At 56.4% G+C, this 21,968-nt stretch overlaps 2 protein-coding genes across 2 annotated transcripts; both read left to right on the top strand.

Moving 5' to 3' along the window:
• Positions 1-324: 324 nt before the first annotated feature.
• On the top strand, positions 325-8,685 carry LOC121274664 (atlastin-2-like; the record flags this gene model as incomplete). The annotated part of the gene is made up of 5 exons (XM_041181955.1): positions 325-452; positions 3,969-4,025; positions 5,997-6,068; positions 7,228-7,659; positions 8,599-8,685. Coding segments are annotated over 5 exons (776 nt in total), but the record flags the coding sequence as incomplete, so codon positions are not given.
• A 5,539-nt stretch (positions 8,686-14,224) lies between these two features.
• tmem223 (transmembrane protein 223) lies at positions 14,225-20,046 on the top strand. Its single transcript, XM_041181954.1, has 2 exons — positions 14,225-15,185; positions 19,747-20,046. The coding sequence occupies exons 1-2, from the start codon at positions 14,225-14,227 to the stop codon at positions 20,037-20,039; spliced, it is 1,254 nt and encodes a 417-aa protein (XP_041037888.1). The 3' UTR covers positions 20,040-20,046.
• The last annotated feature ends 1,922 nt before the right edge of the window (positions 20,047-21,968 follow it).

Below are 21,968 nucleotides of genomic sequence, written 5' to 3'. Positions count from 1 at the left end.
CCCCTCCGTCATTCACTTCCCCCCTTCCGCTGTAACCCCCCCTCGCCCGCCATACCCTCCCCCCTCACCCGCGATACCCTCCCCCCTCGCTCGCTGTACCCTCCCCCCCTTGCCCGCCGTACCTTCCCCTCCTCGCTCGCTGTACCCTCCCCCCCTTGCCCGCCGTACCTTCCCCTCCTCGCTCGCTGTACCCTCCCCCCCTTGCCCGCCGTACCTTCCCCCCCTCGCTCACCTTGCCCTCCCCCCCTTGCCCGCCGTACGCTAACCCCCCCCCCCCCACCTCGCTTACCCTGCTGAAGCCTGATCTCCTCCCTCTCTCGTTAGATATTGATGAAGATTTCAAGACCCACCTGGAGAGTCTGGTCCGCTTGCTGCTGAGTCCTGAGAATCTGGTGGAGAAAGAGATTGGCGGCTCGAAGATCAGCTGCAGGAACCTGAGCGAATACTTCAAGGTGGGGCCTCCACGTGGACAGTTTTGGAAACCTGTCTCCCTGGTCCACTTGCATTGGAGGCAGCACAATGAAGGTTCAATAGATTAACCCCTGGCCTGGGAGGGTTGCCTCTGATCAGAGGCTGAATAAATTGAGACTGAGTAAACCACCACCTGCAAGTTCCCCTCCAAGTCACTCACCGTCCTGACTCGGAAATATATCGGCCGTTCCTTCACTGTCGCTGGGTCACAATCCTGGAACACCCTCCCTAACAGCGCTGTGGGTGTACCTACACCACACCACCTACGACTGCAGCGGCTCAAGAAGGCAGCTCACCCCCACCTTCTCAAGGGGCAATTAGAAATGGGCAATAAATGCTGGGCCCGGCCAGCGACACCCACACCCTGTGAAATAGTAAACTAAAAAAAAAATGCAGTCTCTAATCTCTAGTTTCAGAGAATGAGAGGGGATCTCACTTAAACCTACAGGATTCTGAAGGGGATGTGACAGGGCGGGCACTGGGAGATTGTTCCCGCTGGTCGGAGAATCTAAAACACAGGAGTCCAGTCTCAGGATAAGGGGCCGATCATTTCGGACTGAGATGTGGGGAAATCTCTTCACTCAGAGGGCTGTGAGTCTTTGGAATTCTCTACCCCAGAGGATTGTGGATGCTCCTTCGTTGAATATATTTCAGGCTGGGATGGGAGAGCGGGTGGGAAAGTGGAGTCGAGGACCAAGATCAGACATGATCAGAGGTATTGGAAGAGGTATGGAATATAAAAGTAAGGATATAATGTTGGAATTGTATAAAACATTGGTGAGGCCACAACTGGAGTATTGTGTGCAGTTCTGGTCACCACATTACAGGAAGGATGTAATAGCTCTGGAGATAGTGCAGGGGAGGTTTACAGGGCTGTTGCCAAGATTAGAAAAGTGTAGCTATGAGGAGAGATTGGATAGGGTGGGGTTATTTTTCTTAGAACAAAGAAGGCTGAGAGGTGACTTGATTGAGGTGTACAAAATTATGAGGGGAATAGATAGTGGACAGGATAAAATTGTTTCCCTTGGTGGAGAATTCTAGAACCAGGGGACATAGATTCAAGATAAGTGGCAGAAGGTGTAGGGGGGACATGAGGAAGAACTTTTTTACACAGAGGGTAGTGGGTGTCTGGAATTCGCTGCCCAAGTTGGTGGTAGAGTCAGAAACTCTAAACTCATTTAAAAAGTACCTGGATCCGCACCTAAAGTGCTGTAAGCTGCTGGGCTATGGGCCGGGTTCAGGAAGGTGGGATTAGAAAGGGCACCTGGGTGTCCTCGGGCTGGCATGGGCAAGATGGGCCAAATGGCCTCCTTGTTGTAACTTTTCTGTGGTTCTCTGATAGTATCGAACGAGGGAGCAGGCTTGGTGGATTATAGGGCCATCTACCCTGCTCCTACCTCTTGCGTTCATGCGTAGGCCCCTGGCAATGGGAATGTCTGAGACAATGGCGCCATGGTGAGATGGTGCTGGCATTGAGCAGGACACCCTGTTAGCCCCCACCGAGGGAATGGGTGCATTAACCCCGAAGGAGAAAGCGTTTCTAACAGTACATCGAAGGCAGGGATACTTTGTGAACCTTCACCAGTCGGATGCGTTGATCCCATGATCCCGTTGCCACTTCTGGGGTTGGGGTGGGTATAGATGGCACGAAACACATCCCGCGGGGGGACTCCACCCTGGTTTTAAACAGGGACAGTCCATCTTTGGCCGAGGGTGCCCGGTCACCAAGAATCCAGAAGCAGATGGTGATAAAAGACAACTTATGTACTAGGCGCCTTTAACACTGGAGGAGGTTACAGAGATAGGGAGGGTTGTAGGGGCTGGAGGAGGTTACAGAGATAGGGAGGGTTGTAGGGGCTGGAGGAGGTTACAGAGATAGGGAGGGTTGTAGGGGCTGGAGGAGTTTACAGAGATAGGGAGGGTTGTAGGGGCTGGAGGAGGTTACAGAGATAGGGAGGGTTGTAGGGGCTGGAGGAGGTTACAGAGATAGGGAGGGGGTGTAGGGGCTGGAGGAGGTTATAGAGATAGGGAGGGTTGTACGGGCTGGAGGAGGTTACAGAGATAGGGAGGGGTGTAGGGGCTGGAGGAGGTTACAGAGATAGGGTGGGTTGTAGGGAACTGGAGGAGGTTACAGGGTTAGGGAGGATTGTAGGGGCTGTAGGAGGTTACAAAGATAGGGAGGGGTGTAGGAGGTTACAGAGATAGGGAGGGTTGTAGGGGCTGGAGGAGGTTACAGAAATAGGGAGGGTTGTAGGGGCTGGAGGGGGTTACAGAGATAGGGAGGGTTGTAGGGGCTGGAGGGGGTTACAGAGATAGGGAGGGTTGTAGGGGCTGGAGGAGGTTACAGAGATAGGGAGGGGTGTATGGGCTGGAGGAGGTTACAGAGATAGGGAGGGGTGTAGGGGCTGGAGGAGGTTACAGAGATAGGATTGTAGGGGCTGGAGGAGGTTACAGAGATAGGGAGGGTTGTAGAGGCTGGAGGAGGTTACAGAGATAGGAAGGGTTGTAGGGGCTGGAGGAGGTTACAGATATAGGGTGGGTTTTAGGGGCTGGAGGAGGTTACGGAGATAGGGAGGTTTGTAGGGTCAGGAGGAGGTTACAGAGATAGGGAGGGTTGTAGGGAACTGGAGGAGGTTACAGGGTTAGGGAGGATTGTAGGGGCTGTAGGAGGTTACAAAGATAGGGAGGGGTGTAGGAGGTTACAGAGATAGGGAGGGTTGTAGGGGCTGGAGGAGGTTACAGAAATAGGGAGGGTTGTAGGGGCTGGAGGGGGTTACAGAGATAGGGAGGGCTGTAGGGGCTGGAGGAGGTTACAGAGATAGGGAGGGGTGTAGAGACTGGAGGAGGTTACAGAGATAGGGAGGATTGTAGGGGCTGGAGGAGGTTACAGAGATAGGGAGGGATGTAGGTGCTGGAGGAGGTTACAGAGATAGGGAGGGTTTTAGGGGCTGGAGGAGGTTACGGAGATAGGGAGGTTTGTAGGGGCTGGAGGAGGTTACAGAGATAGGGAGGGTTGTAGGGGCTGGAGGAGGTTACAGAGATAGGGAGGGTTTTAGGGGCTGGAGGAGGTTACGGAGATAAGGAGGTTTGTAGGGGCTGGAGGAGGTTACAGAGAGAGGGAGGGGGTGAGGAGGGATTTGAACATGAGGATTGAATTTTAAAATCGAGGTGTTTCTGGACCGGGAGCCAGTGTGGGTCAGTGTGAGCACTGGGGGTGATGGGTGAAGGGGACTCGGTGTGAGTTCGGACACGGGGGCAGCAGAGTTTGGGATGAGCTGAGGGTTACGGAGGGTGGAATGTGGGAGAGTCTCCGGGAGAGCGTTAGGATGGACAAGTGTGGAGGTAGCGGAGGCGTGGGTGAGGGTTTCAGCAGCCGATAAGCTGAGCCAGTGTAGTGTTGGGCGATGCTACAGCTTCATTCTGTTGCTACAGTAATGCCTGATGCTCCAGCACACCCCCTGCTTATTCTGTTCTCTTACTTTGCTTTGCGATTTCAGGCTTATGTTCAGATCTTCCAAGGCGAGGACCTTCCACATCCCAGATCCATTCTCGAGGTAAGAGTGCTGTCACTGCTGATTTACAACATCATTTCCATGCAGCACGATCCCTGGGAAAGCAGCTAATTTTGGTACATTGAAATCCAAACTCGATGTCGTACAGAAACTGTTTGACCTTACGCCTGGTGAGGGTAGCTCACTTGGGAGGGAGCGCTCCACTCCTGGGGGTGTTCTTCACCTTAAATCCAGGTCCGATCTAGACTCACTGTCAGAGATCCTCTCTGGTTGGTACCTCCTGCATTCTCCCTGGCTGCACCGAGACTGTCTGTATCGGCAGGCTGTTCGACTGTGTGAGGAATCACCATCAAACTCAATTCCACCCCCTCCCTTCCCCCCACAGTTGCCCAGCGTTCTGGACACAAGCCTCTCTCCGCAAGCTTTCCTTGGATGTTAACTAGAATTCAGGTTGATTCTCCTCTTCCCCTTTACTAATCCGGAGGTGATTGAGATCTGTTATTGGGCTCTGAACGTGCTCCCAGCTGGGGTCGGCTAACCCCAGGGATTACCACCCAGGGACATCTGTGGTCTGTGTGGCCCAGTGGGAGGCCATTCCTCCCTTCCCCTCCAGCTGCTTGCTCCATCTGCCCTCCCGCTCCCCTCCCTCCTTATGCAACACTCTCCACTCCCTCTTCCCCCTCCTCCCCTCACTCTTCCCCCTCCTCCCCTCCCTCTTCCCCCTCCTCCCCTCACTCTTCCCCCTCCTCCCCTCCCTATTCCACCTCCTCCCCTCCCTCTTCCCCTCCTCCCCTCCCTATTCCTCCTCCTCCCCTCCCTCTTCCCCCTCCTCCCCTCCCTATTCCTCCTCCTCCCCTCCCTCTTCCCCCCTCCTCCCCTCCCTATTCCACCTCCTCCCCTCCCTCTTCCCCCTCCTCCCCTCCCTATTCCACATCCTCCCCTCCCTCTTCCCCCTCCTCCCCTCCCTATTCCCCCTCCTCCCCTCCCTCTTCCCCCTCCTCCCCTCACTCTTCCCCCTCCTCCCCTCCCTATTCCACCTCCTCCCCTCCCTCTTCCCCCCTCCTACCCTCCCTCTTCCCCCCTCCCTCTTCCCCCCCTCCTCCCCTCCCTCTTCCCCCCTCCTCCCCTCCCTCTTCCCCCTCCTCCCCTCCCTATTCCCCCTCCTCCCCTCCCTATTCCACCTCCTCCCCTCCCTCTTCCCCCTCCTCCCCTCCCTATTCCCCCTCCTCCCCTCCCTATTCCACCTCCTCCCCCCCCTTCCCCCCTCCTCCACTCCCTCTTCCCCTCCTCCCCTCCCTCTTCCGCCTCCTCCCCTCCCTCTTCCCCCTCCCTCTTCCCCCTCCTCCCCTCACTCTTCCCCCTCCTCCCCTCCCTATTCCACCTCCTCCCCTCCCTCTTCCCCCCTCCTCCCCTCCCTATTCCACCTCCTCCCCTCCCTCTTCCCCCTCCTCCCTTCCCTATTCCCCCTCCTCCCCTCCCTATTCCTCCTCCTCCTCTCCCTCTTCCCCTCCCTATTCCACCTCCTCCCCTCCCTCTTCCCCCCTCCTCCCCTCCCTATTCCCCCTCCTCCCCTCCCTCTTCCCCCCTCCTCCCCTCCCTCCTTTCCCCTCCCCTCTCTTTCCCTCCTTCCATCTCCAACCCTCTACCCCTCCCTCCTTCTCTCACTACCCCCCCCGCCCCCCACCGGCTTTCCCCTCTCCCCCACTGTCTCTCCACCTCCCTCCCCAGGAACATTAACTCGCTGCTACTCCCTGGGCTGAGACCAGTAACTCCGGACAATCCACGGCATCCTGAGCTGTGACCTCCCTGCCCCTTTAGCCCTCCGTGCCAGCGAGGGGCAGTGCCTTCACCCGCTGGGAGCCCGGGGACACTGTGGAGGGCGTGGGTGGGTGGGTGGGGGGTGGGGGGTGCTGGGCCAGGGGCTGAGGTGTGGAAGTCGGAGGGGAATTTGTCAGATTGATCAGTGTGTTGAGCCTTTTTCCTAAAGTGACGATCACTCTTTGTCTTTAACAGGCGACAGCTGAAGCCAACAACCGGGCAGCCATGTCTGTGGCCATGGATTATTATCGTAATGCAATGGAGGGGGTAGGGAGAGCAAACAATCCTCTTCAAGCCACTCACTGCTTGTTGACATGTAGAGTCCAGATACTTACAGCACAGACGGAGGCCGTTCGACCCATTGAAGCTGCGCTGGTTTTGTTCATACGGCCACCCTATCCCATTCCCTCACCCACGTCCTTTTCCTGAAAGGCGCTACATGAATGCAGGTCTTTCTTCAACTTAGAGCACAGAAACAGGCCGCTCGTCCCATCCGCCAGTGTTCCTGCCCCACACGAGCCTCCTCCCACCCCCCCCTCTCCATCTCCCCCCCATCACCATCTCACTTCTACTCCTTTCTCCCTCATGTGTTTATCCAGCTTCCCCCTTAAATGTATCGATACTATTCACCTCGACCACTCCCTGTGGGAGCGAGTCCCACATTCTCCCCACTCTCTGGGTGAAGGAGTTTCTCCTGAATTCGCCATCGGATTTATTAGTGACTGTCTTATATCGATGGGCCCCTAGTTCTGGTGTCTCCCCACCACAAGTGGAAACATCTTCTCTATGTCGACCCTAAAGAGCTCGATCAGGTCCAAGGCAGGTCCAATAACATAGAATTAAGATACAAATCAGCCATGATCTAACTCAATGGCAGGACAGGCTTGAGGGGCTGTAAAACCTCTGTTCCTGTGTAACTGGCTTGAGAGGGGCTGAATGGCCTCCTCCTATTCCTGTGCGACAGGCTCTAGAAGGGCTGAATGGCCTCCTCCTCTTCCTGTGCAGCAGGCTGTAGAGGGGCTGAACAGCCTCCTCCTGTTTCTGTGTGACTGGCTCGAGAGGGGCTGAATGGCCTCCTCCTGTTCCTGTGTGGCAGGCTGTAGAGAGGCTGAACTGCCTCCTCTTGTTCCTGTGTGACAGGCTTAAGAGGGGCTGAAGGGCCTCCTCCTGTTCCTGTGCAGCGGGCTGTAGAGGGGCTGAAATGCCTCCTCTTGTTCCTGTGCGGCAGGCTGTAGAGGGGCTGAACGGCCTCCTCCTGTTCCTGTGTGGCCAGCTGTCGAGGGGCTGAACGGCCTCCTCCTGTTCCTGTGTGGCAGGCTGTCGAGGGGCTGAACAGCCTCCTCCTGTTCCTGTGCAGCAGGCTGTAGAGGGGCTGAACGGCCTTCCCCTGTACTCTGAAATGAGGTTCTGTCCCTCTGCCTTTCAGCTGTGTGGAGGGGACAAAGCCTACCTCCAACCCAGCAAGCTCCGCGAGAGGCACCAGATCTACCGAGAGGCGGCTGTCGAGAAATTCCGAGCCATTAAGAAGATGGGGGGCACTGCAGTGAGCACGCGCTTCGAGGACCAGCTGGAGGCGGACATCGAGGGGATGCTGGACAGCTACCTCAAGTTCAACCGCAGCAAGAATTTCTTCAGCATCATCCGCACACCAGCGGCCATGCTGCTGTTGATAATCAGCATGCACATCCTGTCGGGCATCCTGTCGCTGCTGGGCCTGGGCTTCCTGTCCTTCATCTTCAGCTTCATCATCGGCATCTGCTCGCTGACCTTGATGACCTGGTGCTACATCAGGTACACCGGCTTCAGCCCGGTGCTGGGGGAGATCATCGACACGATCAGCGACGCCGTACTGAGCGGGGTGAGCGAGCGAGCGAGCGCTGCGTACTCCCCTGATCACTTCCCACTGCCGCGTTGGGGGACGTGGGGATCTGCTAGCTGGCTATCCTCAACGGGAAGTGACTAATATCGGGGTGCGGAGTCGGGGGCATGGGGGTGGGGAGGGGGCTTGCTCGTTGGTCCGGGGCCTACAGGCCAGAATCCAGACCCTATTTCGTGATGTCCCATCTTCACGTTTGTAACAGGCAGGAGGGGCGTTGAGGAAGACCTTTGATACACAGCGAGCGGTAATGACCTAGAAATCGCTGCCCACGGGGGAGGGCTGGGAGCGGAGACGGTGAATGATTTCAAAAGGAAATTGGGTGGACGCTCGAGGGCGATAAACTTGCAGGGCCACGGGATAGAGTGGGGGAATGGGATTGACTGGACTGGTCCACAGAGAGCCAGCTTGGACTTGATGGGCCAAATGGCCTCCTGCGTTGCGATGACTCCATGACTATGACTCTTAACTTCCTATGTAAACATGTCACGCTGTAATTACACTCTCCCACCAGTGTGGGGCACTGCAGTGCCTCCTTGGGGTTGGGTGTTGGGGGAGGGGGTGGGGGTGAAATTGGAGGTTCCATTCTGAACTTGGGCATATAACTTTGTAATGGGAAGAGCTTGGAATTTGTACACACCGCGGTGAGATTATTAACGTGGTTTTTAGCTGTGGGGGCGCCAGACTCACCTCAAGCCCCCGTTGAGAGACTTTTTAAGTGGGAGCTTGCTGTGCACAAATTGACTGCCGCGGCACCTGTGTTACAACAGAGAGCCCCCACTTCAAAAATAGGCGGCATGTTGACAATGCTGAGGTGGGGGAGGGGGCGGGGAATAGGCACATTGTAGAAATGGGAGCCTATCCTTAAGACCTGCTGTTCAGACAGAGTTTCTCTGACTATTGATTTGCCCCGGATTGCAGGTAGCAGCCCTCCTAGTGAATCAGCAGCTGAACCCCCAGCAAGCTGCCATCGTGGCTGGATTGGCGCAAGCCAGCAGAAGGAACTAGCCAACTCCGGACTTGTCTGCACGCTCCAGGGATACCCGCGCAGCGACTTTGGACTAGACTCGCTCACCGCTGTATCTGGCAATGTTGAGAAAGCTAGAACACACACACCAGAACCCCCCAACCCCCCCCCCCCCCCCCCCCCACCATCAACGCCCTCCGTTTAAACCCAGGAGACTTTCACGCTCAACGACGGGGGTCTAGGAGCAGGATCGGTGAGGCTGGGAGGCTGCTGGGAGAACCAAGGCCTTGTATGTCCACATGAGGAGCGGCCATTGTCCGAACTCTCACTCCCAGCAGCTCCTGGGAGCTGTGAGGAGGGTTCGTGGCGCTGCCCGATTTCCGTTTCTTGTGGCACTCTCTGCCTCTCCTCTGGTCTTCCCCAACAACCCCCAAACGCCTCCCACCCAACTCTTTCCCTTTCCTCTCTTTGTCGGGTCAGCTGCCAGTCAGGCCTTTGTCAGTGGCATTCTTGGGTCAGACAGTTCTGGATTCAACCTTTCCCCTTCCCCAGAAACTTATGGCCCATAACCCACACCGACACTTCCCAGTGACTGCACTGAGAGATTGCTCCACTGTCTCAGGGTCAGTACTGAGGGAGTGCCGCACTGTCGGAGGGTCAGTACTGAGGGAGTGCCGCACTGTCGGAGGGTCGGTACTGAGGGAGAGCCGCACTGTCGGAGGGTTGGTACTGAGGGAGCGCCGCACTGTCGGAGGGTCAGTACTGAGGGAGTGCCGCACTGTCGGAGGGTCAGTACTGAGGGAGTGCCGCACTGTCGGAGGGTCAGTACTGAGGGAGTGCCGCACTGTCGGAGGGTCAGTGCTGAGGGAGCGCCGCACTGTCGGAGGGTCAGTGCTGAGGGAGTGCCGCACTGTCGGAGGGTCAGTGCTGAGGGAGCGCCGCACTGTCGGAGGGTCAGCACTGAGGGAGTGCCGCACTGTCGGAGGGTCAGTACTGAGGGAGTGCCGCACTGTCGGAGGGTCAGTACTGAGGGAGCGCCACACTGTCGGAGGGTCAGTACTGAGGGAGTGCCGCACTGTCGGAGGGTCGGTACTGAGGGAGTCCTGCGCTGTCTCAGGGTCAGTACTGAGGGAGTGCTGCGCTGTCTCAGGGTCAGTATTGAGGGAGTGCTGCGCTGTCTCAGGGTCAGTACTGAGGGAGTGCTGCGCTGTCTTAGGGTCAGTATTGAGGGTGTGCCGCACTGTCTCAGGGTCAGTATTGAGGGAGTGCTGCGCTGTCTCAGGGTCAGTACTGAGGGAGTGCTGCGCTGTCTCAGTGTCAGTATTGAGGGAGTGCTGCGCTGTCTCAGGGTCAGTACTGAGGGAGTGCTGCGCTGTCTCAGGGTCAGTATTGAGGGAGTGCCGCACTGTCTCAGGGTCAGTATTGAGGGAGTGCTGCGCTGTCTCAGGGTCAGTACTGAGGGAGTGCCGCACTGTTGGAGGGTCAGTGCTGAGGGAGTGCTGCACTGTCGGAGGGTCAGTGCTGAGGGAGTGCCGCACTGTCGGAGGGTCAGTGCTGAGGGAGTGCCGCACTGTTGGAGGGTCAGTACTGAGGGAGCGCCGCACGGTCAGAGGGTCAGTGTTGAGGGAGCGCTGCACTGTCGGAGGGTCAGTACTGAGGGAGTGCCGCACTGTCGGAGGGTCAGTACTGAGGGAGTGCCGCTCTGTCGGAGGGTCAGTGCTGAGGGAGCGCCGCACTGTCGGAGGGTCAGTGCTGAGGGAGTGCCGCACTGTCGGAGGGTCAGTACTGAGGGAGTGCCGCACTGTCGGAGGTGCCGTCTTTCAGGATGAGATATTAAACCGAGGCCCCGTCTGCCCTCTCGGGTGGGGGTAAAAGATCCCACGGCCACTATTGGGAGAAGAGCAGGGGGGAGTTCTCCCCGGTGTCCTGGGGCCGATATTTATCCCTCACCCAACATCACTAAAAACAGATGATCTGGGTCATTCTCGCATTGCTGTTTGTGGGATCTTGCTGTGAGTCAATGGGCTGCTGAGTTTCCTACATCACAACAGTGAGCGCACTTCAATAAAAAATCTCCTTCCTTGTCTGTGAAACACTCTGGGACGTCCCGAGGGGGGTGACGGGAGCTGGAGAGATTAAATTCCTCGCTTTTCCGTTTTTAATCAGTTCCCTCCGGCACTGGTCGGACACGCCTGCTTTCCCTGCTCTCCACAACTGTTCTCGGAGAGTGTCTTTGAAGGCAAGCGTGCGGCCTGCGTTTTCCTGTCATCTCTTGCTGAGACGTTGAGGAGCTCCCCGGGTGCTCATCCAGTCTCTCTCCCCACATGTGGACAGGGACCGTCCTGCATTCATTCGCACGTGGTCAGTAGTCCACTCAAGCACAGCCTGTCTTCACACTCCCACCCCGCCGCCTTCTCCTGTCTCCTCTGTGTTCTTCATCCCTCTTTGTCGCAGAGGTGTCACGTAACTATGCAGAAACATTACCCCCCCCCCCCCCACCACCACCGAAGCAGAGCAGAGTGGACGCTGGGGGGGTCTACCTGCTGACCAACAGGAAAACGGGCCCCGACTCTCAGAACCCCGGTGCTTCCAAACCATACCCTGGGATGGCGGCCTGCGGTCCAAACAAAACCGGCTTCCGATTGGCTTGGCCCACTCCGCCCGCGCTCTGTTCTGGGAATCACGGAGCGAGCGAGCCACGAGCCTCGGGGGCCCTTCTCCGGAGAACAGCCCAGCTGCTGGACTTGCCCCCGCCGTCACCCACGGGGGCATATCGCAGAGGGCACGATGGAAGGACCGAGGGAGGGGTGCCCAGTTCTGGGCACCGGAGGAAAGTGGGAAGATCAGGGGCTGTGGAGGGGGAGTTGGGGGGTGGGGTGTGCAGGAGGGGGGGTGTGGGGTGGATGGGGAGGAGGGGGGGGATGCAGGCGGGGGAGGGGGGCTGCTTTCTCTCTGGGGGTCTGGGGGGGGGCGCCGGGTTTGAGACAGGGCCGCGATGCCTCCTGTGGTCGAATTGCCCGCGACGCCAAACCGGCAGTTGAGTTGCCTCAGAACACACCACTGTACCCCCCCCCTCCCACCCCACCCCACCCCACATATTCCCCAGACCAACCTTCCCCTGCCCCCCGCCCCCCCCACCACAAACTCTTAGACGCCGACAAACCACCGGTGTTCCCCAGATCCTACGTCCTCATGGACACACGGGGTTTATACTGTTCCAACAGTAGGAACCCCCAACGGCCCCCACTCTCAGGGAGAGTCAGCCCAGCCTTGGATATTTGTCACACTGATTTCCCAAACCGAACTCCGCGTTTAACGTACGTTTAATTTCTAAGCAATAAACTCCATTCTCAAACCCTTTTGGTGTGAGGTTCTGAAATTATTTGGCCAAACAGACCGGACGGAATTTTATCTCCCCCCCCCACCACCCCCACCCCCCACTCTCTCTTTCGCTCTCTCCCCCTCTCTGTCTCCTTGAAAACCGACCTCTACGACCAACCTGTCCCTAAACGTGGCTGGAATTCAGGTCTGATTTATATCCCCGCGAAGCGACTCGGGGACGTTACAGGCGACACATAAACGCAGGCTGCCGGCGGGTCGCGATGTGCGGACCAGAGGGAGGGATTCGAGGGCGGTGGGGTGGTGTGGGGTGGGGTGGGGGTGGGGTGGGGTTGTGGGGTGGTGCGGGGGGAGATAAAATTCCGTCCGGTCTGTTTGGGAATTCCTGGCGTTCGGGAGTGGCGATATTTCGGGGATTGACGCTTTCGAGGCTTGGGGGGGGTGGGGTGGGGTGGGGGCGATCGGGGGCTGGATGGGTTGAACGGACTGCGGTTCCCCTCTGCTGTCACTTTGTCAGTTAAAATACTGATCCGAAATCCGTCCCCGGGTTTCTTAGCTTCTTCTGGACAGGAGCTTTATCAGCCTGGGGTGGGAGAGGTTGCTCTGGGATCTTGCTGTACCCCTAAACCCAAGTTATTTGCCTCTATCCCCAGGTTAATTGCCCCCATTCCCAGGTTATTTGCCCCTATCTCCAGGTTAATTGCCCCTATCCCCAGATTAATTGCCTCTATCGCCAGGTTATTTGCCCCCATTCCCAGATTATTTGTCCCTATCCCCAGGTTAATTGCCCCTATCCCCAGGTTAATTGCCCCTATCCCCAGGTTAATTGCCCCATCTCCCAGATTATTTGTCCCTATCCCCAAGTTAATTGCCCCTATCCCCAGGTTAATTGCCCCTATCCCCAGGTTAATTGCCCCATCTCCCAGATTATTTGTCCCTATCCCCAGGTTAATTGCCCCTATCCCCAGGTTAATTGCCCCATCTCCCAGATTATTTGTCCCTATCCCCAGGTTAATTGCCCCTATCCCCAGGTTAATTGCCCCATCTCCCAGATTATTTGTCCCTATCCCCAGGTTAATTGCCCCATTCCCAGGTTAGTTGCCCCCATCTCCAGCCTCAGTGCTCCTATCCCCAGGTTATTTGCCCCTGTCCCCAGGTTACTTGCCCCTGTCCCTATCCCCAGATTAATTGCCTCTATCCCCAGGTTATTTGCCCCTATCTCCAGGTTAATTGCCCCTGTCCCCAGGTTACTTGCCCCTGTCCCTATCCCCAGATTAATTGCCTCTATCCCCAGGTTACTTGCCCCTGTCCCTATCCCCAGGTTATTTGCCCCCACCTCCAGCCTCGTTGCCCCACAGGGGGCGGGAACAGGCGACAGGAAGGGAGGGTTGTTGTTGGTTTGTGGGGCCCCACCGCCAGCCCTGCCCAATGCTGCTGGCTGCCGGCCGGAGCCTCCCCGTCCCCCCGCTCCCGGTGACCGGGAGCCCGGGCTGCCTGAGGGCGGCTGCCTGGACTGCGAGAGCCGGGAGCAGGAGCTGGGAGCCCGGGAGAGCCGCCCGGAGAGACCCCGGCACCGGGAGGAAATGTATCCGAGGCCGAGGATACAATGTGTCCGGTCCCGGGAACAGGGAACTGGGGGCAAGTCACCCGGGGGCGGGGGTAAGTAACCCGGGGCTGGGGGTAATGAGGCTGGGGGCAATGAGGCTGGGGGCAAATCACCTGGGGACAGGGGCAATGAGGCTGGGGGCAAGTAACCTGGGACTGGGGGCAATAAGGCTGGGGGCAAATCACCTGGGGATGGGGGCAAATCACCTGGGGATGGGGGCAAATCACCTGGGGATGGGGGCAAGTAACCTGGGGATGGGGGCAAATCACCTGGGGATGGGGGCAAGTAACCTGGGGACGGGGGTAATGAGGCTGGGGGCAAATCACCTGGGGATGGGGGCAAATCACCTGGGGATGGGGGCAAGTAACCTGGGGATGGGGGCAAATCACCTGGGGATGGGGGCAAGTAACCTGGGGACGGGGGCAATGAGGCTGGGGGCAAATCACCTGGGGATGGGGGCAAATCACCTGGGGATGGGGGCAAGTAACCTGGGGATGGGGGCAAATCACCTGGGGATGGGGGCAAGTAACCTGGGGACGGGGGCAATGAGGCTGGGGGCAAATCACCTGGGGATGGGGGCAAATCACCTGGGGATGGGGGTAAGTAACCCGGGGGCGGGGGTAAATCACCTGGGGATGGGGGCAAATCACCTGGGGATGGGGGCAAGTAACCTGGGGATGGGGGCAAATCACCTGGGGATGGGGGCAAATCACCTGGGGATGGGGGCAAGTAACCTGGGGATGGGGGCAAATCACCTGGGGATGGTGGCAAGTAACCTGGGGATGGGGGCAAATCACCTGAGGATGGGGGCAAGTAACCTGGGGACGGGGGCAATGAGGCTGGGGGCAAATCACCTGGGGATGGGGGCAAGTAACCTGGGGACAGGAGGAAATAACCTGGGGACAGGGGCAAATAACCTGGGGACAGGGGGAAATAACCTGGGGACAGGGGCAAATAACCTGGGGACAGGGGGAAATAACCTGAGGGTGGGGCCATATAAGCTGGTAATAGGGGCAAGAAGCCTGGGGACCCGGAGGCTGGCATCAGGAGCAGGAAGTGTGGTTGTGGGGACAAGCATCCTGCCAACAACCTCCTGGCTCCTAGCGCACGGGGGGGCTGTCACCGCTATCTGTCCAGCTATCGGGCAGCTAGGTCAGAGAGGTTTGGACCTGAGGCGTACCACTCACAGTGTGGCTGGTCAGCGGGCCCTGGGCGGCCTCATCAGCCCACGGGGGTTGTTAGGCTGGGGGGGCACATTGTGCTGGCTCGGTCAGTGCAGGCCAGCCTGGTCAGTGACCACTTGGGGGGTCGTTGCAAGCTCCAGACTGCTCTGTGTCCAGGTTCCTCAGGATGTGCTGCTGTTCCGTCACGAGAGAGCGACCTTCTTCCGCCTCCTGGGCCTATTCTGCGTGGCCCAGTTCCTCTTCTGGAGCTACTTGGCCCATTTTGCCTTCACCTCCCTCAAGGACACAGGCTACCAAGAGACGGTTCTGGTTGGGGAACAGGCGAGCAGCCTTCCGAAGATTGGCGGACTTACCTTGAATCTTGGGTCCGACAAATGGAGATACGGTTTCACCACTTCGTGCCTGACTGTCGGTAAGAATCAGCCTTGACCATTCTCCTGAGAGCGATGCTAATTGAATGGCCTCCTCCTGTTCCTGCGTAACAGGTTCGAGGGGCTGAATGGCCTCCTCCTGTTCCTGTGTAACTGGTTGGAGGGGCTGAATGGCCTCCTCCTGTTCCTGTGTACCAGGTTCGAGGGGCTGAATGGCCTCCTCCTGTTCCTGTGTAACTGGTTCGAGGGGCTGAATGGCCTCCTCCTGTTCCTGTGTAACTGGTTGGAGGGGCTGAATGGCCTCCTCCTGTTCCTGTGTAACAGGTTGGAGGGGCTGAATGGCCTCCTGTTCCTGTGTAACTGGTTCGAGGGGCTGAATGGCCTCCTCCTGTTCCTGTGTAACAGGTTGGAGGGGCTGAATGGCCTCCTCCTGTTCCTGTGTAACTGGTTCGAGGGGCTGAATGGCCTCCTCCTGTTCCTGTGTAACTGGTTGGAGGGGCTGAATGGCCTCCTCCTGTTCCTGTGTTTGAATGCATTGAGCTGGAGAATTTGTGGAGTGTGAGAAATGTCACACCTGGTCTCCACCTGCCTTCCATAACCAGCCCTCAATGTTAAGCAGTAGGCGTTGTTACAGTGCGAGGGTGGTGGAGTGGTTTTGTCACTGGACAAGTCATTCGGGTCCCCAGCTAAGAGCCAGAGCCCATTCAGGACACCAGCAGTGGGCCCAGTGTGAAATCCGGTTTCTCCCTGTCCAGGAAGTATTCTCACCACGTGCAATCAATCTTATCCAGGATCTTGGGCCTGTTAACTATTGATAACTACTGTAACACTCACCTGGTGGGCCCCTCATGTTCCCCTTCAGCCCATCCAAACGCTGCTGCCCCCGTGTCCGAACTCGCACCGAGTCTCCTTCACCCATCACCCCCTGTGCTCACACTGACCCACACTGGCCAGAAACACCTCGATTTTAAAATTCACATCCTCGTGTTCAAATCCCTCCTCACCCCCTCCCTATCTCTGTAACCTCCTCCAGCCCCTACACCCCTCCCTATCTCTGTAACCTCCTCCAGGCCCTACACCCCTCCCTATCTCTGTAACCTCCTCCAGCCCCTACACCCCTCCCTATCTCTGTAACCTCCTCCAGCCCCTACACCCCTCCCTATCTCTGTAACCTCCTCCAGCCCCAACACTCCTCCCTATCTCTGTAACCTCCTCCAGCCCCTATAACCCTCCCTATCTCTGTAACCTCTTCCAGCCCCTACACCTCTCCCTATCTCTGTAACCTCCTGCAGCGCTTACACCCCCTCCCTATCTCTGTAACCTCCTCCAGCCCCTACACCCCCTCCCTATCTCTGTAACCACCTCCAGCACCTACACCCCCTCCCTATCTCTGTAATCTCCTCCAGCGCCTACACCCCCTCCCTATCTCTGTAACCTCCTCCAGCCCCTACAACCCTCCCTATCTCTGTAACCTCCTCCAGCCCCTACAATCCTCCCTATCTCTGTAACCTCCTCCAGCCCCTACACCCCTCCCTATCTCTGTAACCTCCTCCAGCCCCTACACCTCTCCCTATCTCTGTAACCTCCTGCAGCGCTTACACCCCCTCCCTATCTCTGTAACCTCCTCCAGCCCCTACACCCCCTCCCTATCTCTGTAACCACCTCCAGCGCCTACACCCCCTCCCTATCTCTGTAATCTCCTCCAGCGCCTACACCCCGTCCCTATCTCTGTAACCTCCTCCAGCCCCTACAACCACTCTATCTATGTAACCTCCTCCAGTCCCTACGCCCCTCCCTATCTCTGTAACCTCCTCCAGCCCCTACACTCCTCCCTATCTCTGTAATTTCCTCCAGCACCTACACCCCCTCCCTATCTCTGTAACCTCCTCCAGCCCCTACACCCCCTCACTATCTCTGTAACCTCCTCCAGCGCCTACACCCCCTCCCTATCTCTGTAACCTCCTCCAGCCCCTACACCCCTCCCTATCTCTGTAACCTCCTCCAGCCCCTACAACCCTCCCTATCTCTGTAACCTCCTCCAGCCCCTACAACCCACCCTATCTCTGTAACCTCCTCCAGCCCCTACAACCCTCCCTATCTCTATAACCTCCTCCAGCCCCTACAACCCTCCCTATCTCTGTAACCTCCTCCAGCCCCTACAACCCTCCCTATCTCTGTAACCTCCTCCAGCGCCTACACCCCCTCCCTATCTCTGTAATCTCCTCCAGCCCCTACAACCCTCCCTTTTTCTGTAACCTCCTCCAGCCCCTACAACCCTCCGAGTTTTTTGCGCTCCTCCAATTCCGGCCTCTTGACCATCCCCCGATTCCCATCGCTCCACCATTGGCGGCCGTGCCTTCAGCTGCCTGGGACCCTGAGCTCTGGAATTCCCTCCCTAATCCTCTCTGTCTCTCTCTCTCTCCTCCCTTAAGACGCCCCTTAAAATCGGCCTCCTTGACCGAGCTGTTGTTCCCCTGCCCCTAATATCTCCGTGTGTGGCTCAAGTTCTGTCGAAGGGTCATGAGGACTCGAAACGCCAACTCTTTTCTTCTCCGCCGATGCTGCCAGACCTGCTGGGTTTTTCCAGGTAATTCTGTTTTTGTTTTGGATTTCCAGCATCCGCAGTTTTTTTTGTTTTTGTCACTAACTTTTTGTTAGGAGGTAAAGCCTATGACAGTAGAGACATGTTTTACTCCCTAATACAGACCGAATTCGTTCAAACTGTGATAACACTGGAAACATCGGAGAATGATAAATGTCACTGTAATCTCAGCATGAAATGGCCTTTATTATTAAGTTGAGGGGGCTAGCTAATATTATATGGATTATATAATATTGAGTTGTTAAGATACAGTAGAAGGCGAGGGCTGAGTCGAGGTGACTTTTTACTCCACAGTGAGAGTATGACCCTACTTTGGAGTATACAGGCTCGAAACCTCACTCCATTCCTCTCTCCACAGAGGCAGCCAGACCTGCTGAGCGTCTCCAGCACTTCCTGTTTTTATTTCGTATTTCCAGCATCCGCAGCATTTTGCTTTTTGTAAGGAATCAGATCGGGCTGTTGCCTGACCCCCAGGTTTATGAGGTTTACGTGACCTGGGTTTGTAGCCCCCTGCAGTGTAGAAGGTTCCAGGGATTGTAGGATTTTGCCAGGATCCGATCGTGCCGATAGAGAGAGAATTTTTTTCCCGGCTGGTTGCTGAGTCTCAGACGATGGCGGGGGGTGGGGTGGGGGGGTGGGGGGGTTTGGGGGGGGTGGTGGGGGGGGGGTGGGGGAGGGGGAGACACAAAAGCTTAAAGTCCGAGCCAGGTCAGTCAGGAGGGAGTTTAGGGTGCGGTTCAGACAGAGGGCACTGGAACTCTCTCCCATTAAAAGCAGTAGTTGCCGGAGCATCACTGAATCTTTTTAAATCAATCCATTTTTGCAAGCCGAGGATGTTAAGGGAAGGGGGAGCCAAGATTGGGGGGCGGTGGGAGAGGGGGGGTGGTGTGCGGTGGGGTTATGGAGTTATCAGCCACGATCTCAGGGGTAGAAGGGGCTGAATGGCCCTCCTGTTTTCATGTTTTACCTAACGAATACAGACTGACTGAAATTCTGCAGCAACTGTGTCAAGACAGTGTTATTCAGACTATGACTAAGCAGCGTCTCCCGGTGAGTTCCCTACTGGTGAGTACCTAGGTGTGCGTCACACAAGAATTAGGAGCAGGAGGAGGCCATTCGGCCTCTTGATCCAGCTCTGCCATGCAATAAGATCGTGGCTGATCTGATTGTGGCCTTAACCCCACTTTCCTGTCTGTCCCCCCATAACCCTCGACCCCCTCGTCGATCAAAAATCTGTCTAACTCGGCCTTGAATATATTCAGTGACCCAGCCTCCCCTGCTCTCTGGGTGGGGGGGGGAGAATTCCACAGACTGACCACCCTCTGAGAGAGGAAATTCCTCCTCATCTCCGTCTTCAATAGGAGACCCCTTATTCTGAAACCGTGCCCCCCCCCTCGTTCTAGATACCCCCACGAGGGGGAAACATCCTCTCAGCCTCCACCCTGTTATAACCCCACCCCCCCTCAGGATCTGATATGTTTCAATAAGATCACCTCTCATTCTTCTAAACTCCAATGGGTACAGGGCCCAACCTGCTCAACCTTTCCTCATGAGACAAACCCCCTTCATCCCGGGAATCAGCCGAGTGAACCTTCTCTGAACGGCCTCCAGTGCGAGTCTGTCCCTCCTTAAATAAGGAGACCCAACTGTGCACAGTACTCCAGGTGGGGTCTCACCAACACCCTGTACAGCTGTAGCAAGACTTCCCTAGTTTAATATTCCGTTCTCCTTACGATAAACAGCAACATTCTATTTGCCTTCCTAATCACTTACTGTTTGCTCGCTGCTGTTCGTTTCACACAACCACACAGTGCCGAAGAGGCCCTTCGGCCCATCGAGTCTGCACCGACAGGTGAGAAACACCTGACTGCGGTTTATTTCGGAACCAGGAGTGAGTGAAGGTTAAAGTGCCGGCCCTGTGCCAGTCTCTAGCTTTTTCTAAATTTGCATCTGTTCTGAATAAGGTAACTTCAGCCCCGGTCTCTGCATTTTTCTTTTAGGCTCCTTGATCCTGGCGGCCGGCTACCTGTTTGCTCGCCGCTCCGTGTGCCGTGTCCTGCTCTGCCGCGGGGGCCAGGAGGTCACCGTCTCCAGCTACCTGCCGTTCGGCAGCACCAGCTCTTTCACAGTGCCGCTGCGCCAGGTGTGCTGCGTGGCTCACCGGAGCCAAGTCTCCTCCCTCATCCCACTCAAGATCGGCGGCCGCCCCTTCTACTACCTGCTGGACAAGCAGGGGCAGTTCTACAACGCCAAGCTCTTTGACATGACCATCGGGGCTTACAGGAAACTCTGAACACCACCACCCCGCCCACCCCCCCCCACAACCCGCCCCACCCTCCAGGTTTGATCACCGAGGGCCTTGCATCCCCTCGATCCTGGGCAGTAGCTAAAGCGAGGCGCTGACCCCTCGCCCTGGTGCAGCCACGGAGCTGAGAGACTCTCTGTGCTTTGTTGTTGGGATACGGCGCGCTGACGGAGAATGGATTTAGGAACCCTGGTCAGCTGCAGACCCTGCTTGGGAAATCACGGGCGAGGAATTCTGCTGCCCATAGGCACGTTTTCTTTCCTCTGTTTTTTTTTGGCTGTGTGCTTATTGCATTTCAGGAATGCTCTAGATTCAGTACCTTGAGCAAGAAACCCGTTCTACTGTGCTAATCAAGTTTTCTGACTGCTGGAAATGTAGCGTCCCCTGACATACATTTTTCAGGCTAAGAGTGATAAATGTAATTTATTAAGGAATAAAATTATACCGAAGGAAGGAACGTTGGCAGGGGGAAACAGTAGATTGGCCAGCTGGTGAGCAATAGTTACTGTTCATTCTGTATCATGTTCTCCCTGGTCACTTTGATGATTAAATTATGCTGTCTCCTTCATAAGAATAAACAATGGGCAGTCTCTCTGCAATACTGTAACAGAGCTGTGTCTTCAGTCCAATTCTTTGATGAGATGTGAGAAAGATAAAGATGAGTCATTGTCCTCCACCCAACCCAGCAAAAGATAACCTCGGAGAAGGTCATCAACCCCTCTATCCAAACCTGTTCTACCCCATTCAACTAGATCGTGGCTGATCTGTATCTTAACTCCATTTACTCTCCTCAGTTCCGTAACCCTGAATCCCCTTACCCAACAAAAATCTATCAATCTCACTTTTGGGTTGTTCAGGACTTCCCCATCGCCCCCACCTCTCGCCAGAGAAAAGGTTTCTCTCTGTTGACACGTCCTGCACCCCTTAATCATCTCAAAGCCCTCGATCAGATCACCCCTAAACCCTGGAGAGAGAGAGAGAGAGAGAGAGTACAGGCCTAGCCCTTTTGTGCCTCCACTCATCCAGCCACTGCCACAAGTTGAGGTTTGCAGACGCGACTGTCACCTGGCAACCCCGCCCTGGTCCTCGCGAGTGTTTGACCATCAGCTCGGGACAGACTCACACGGGAATGTTCCTTCAACGCCTCACGAGCCTACCCGTTTAGTAGCGTCACATCGAGCGTCCGACACAGAACCAGGCCGTTCGGCCCACCTGCCGGTGCTTCTGTGGATGTTATAGTCTGTTAAACCATTGCGAGAGGAAGTGTGAATATACAACAGGCTGTTACTTTTCTTGAGCAATCGAGCTGATATGAAAAGATGCTTTTAAAAATGGAAAACTGATAACTTCGGTCAACATGAGTCTAGGGTCCGTGACAAGGTTATTCAGATACAAATCTTGGTCAAAAGTGATCTTCAACCTTGTGATTTTTTGAACGGGCAGTAACAGTCACTGAGCTGAAAATCCCCATCTCTCCAGCTCCTGTCACCACCTCGGGATGTCCCAAAGCACTTCACGGTCAGTAAAGGACGTCTTGTTTTGAAGCGCGCTCACTGTTGTAATGTAGGAAACTCAGCAGCCAATTTGCGCACAGCAAGACCCCAAAAACAGCAACGTGATAATGACCCAGATCATCTGTTTTTAGTGATGTTGGGTGAGGGATAAATATCGGCCCCAGGACACCGGGGAGAACTCCCCCCTGCTCTTCTCCCAATAGTGGCCGTGGGATCTTATACCCCCACCCGAGAGGGCAAACGGAGCCTCGGTTTAATGTCTCATCCTGAAATACGGCACCTCTGACAGTGCGGCACTCCCTCAGCGCTGACCCTCCGACAGTGCGGCGCTCCCTCAGCGCTGACCCTCCGACAGTGCGGCGCTCCCTCAGTACTGACCCTCCCAACAGTGCGGCACTCCCTC

Source organism: Carcharodon carcharias, assembly GCF_017639515.1.
Source record: "Carcharodon carcharias isolate sCarCar2 chromosome 37 unlocalized genomic scaffold, sCarCar2.pri SUPER_37_unloc_10, whole genome shotgun sequence".
NCBI classification, from domain to species: domain Eukaryota; kingdom Metazoa; phylum Chordata; class Chondrichthyes; order Lamniformes; family Lamnidae; genus Carcharodon; species Carcharodon carcharias.
The sequence above is the reverse complement of the archived record's forward strand: the minus strand, read 5'-3'. Positions and strand labels throughout refer to the sequence as shown.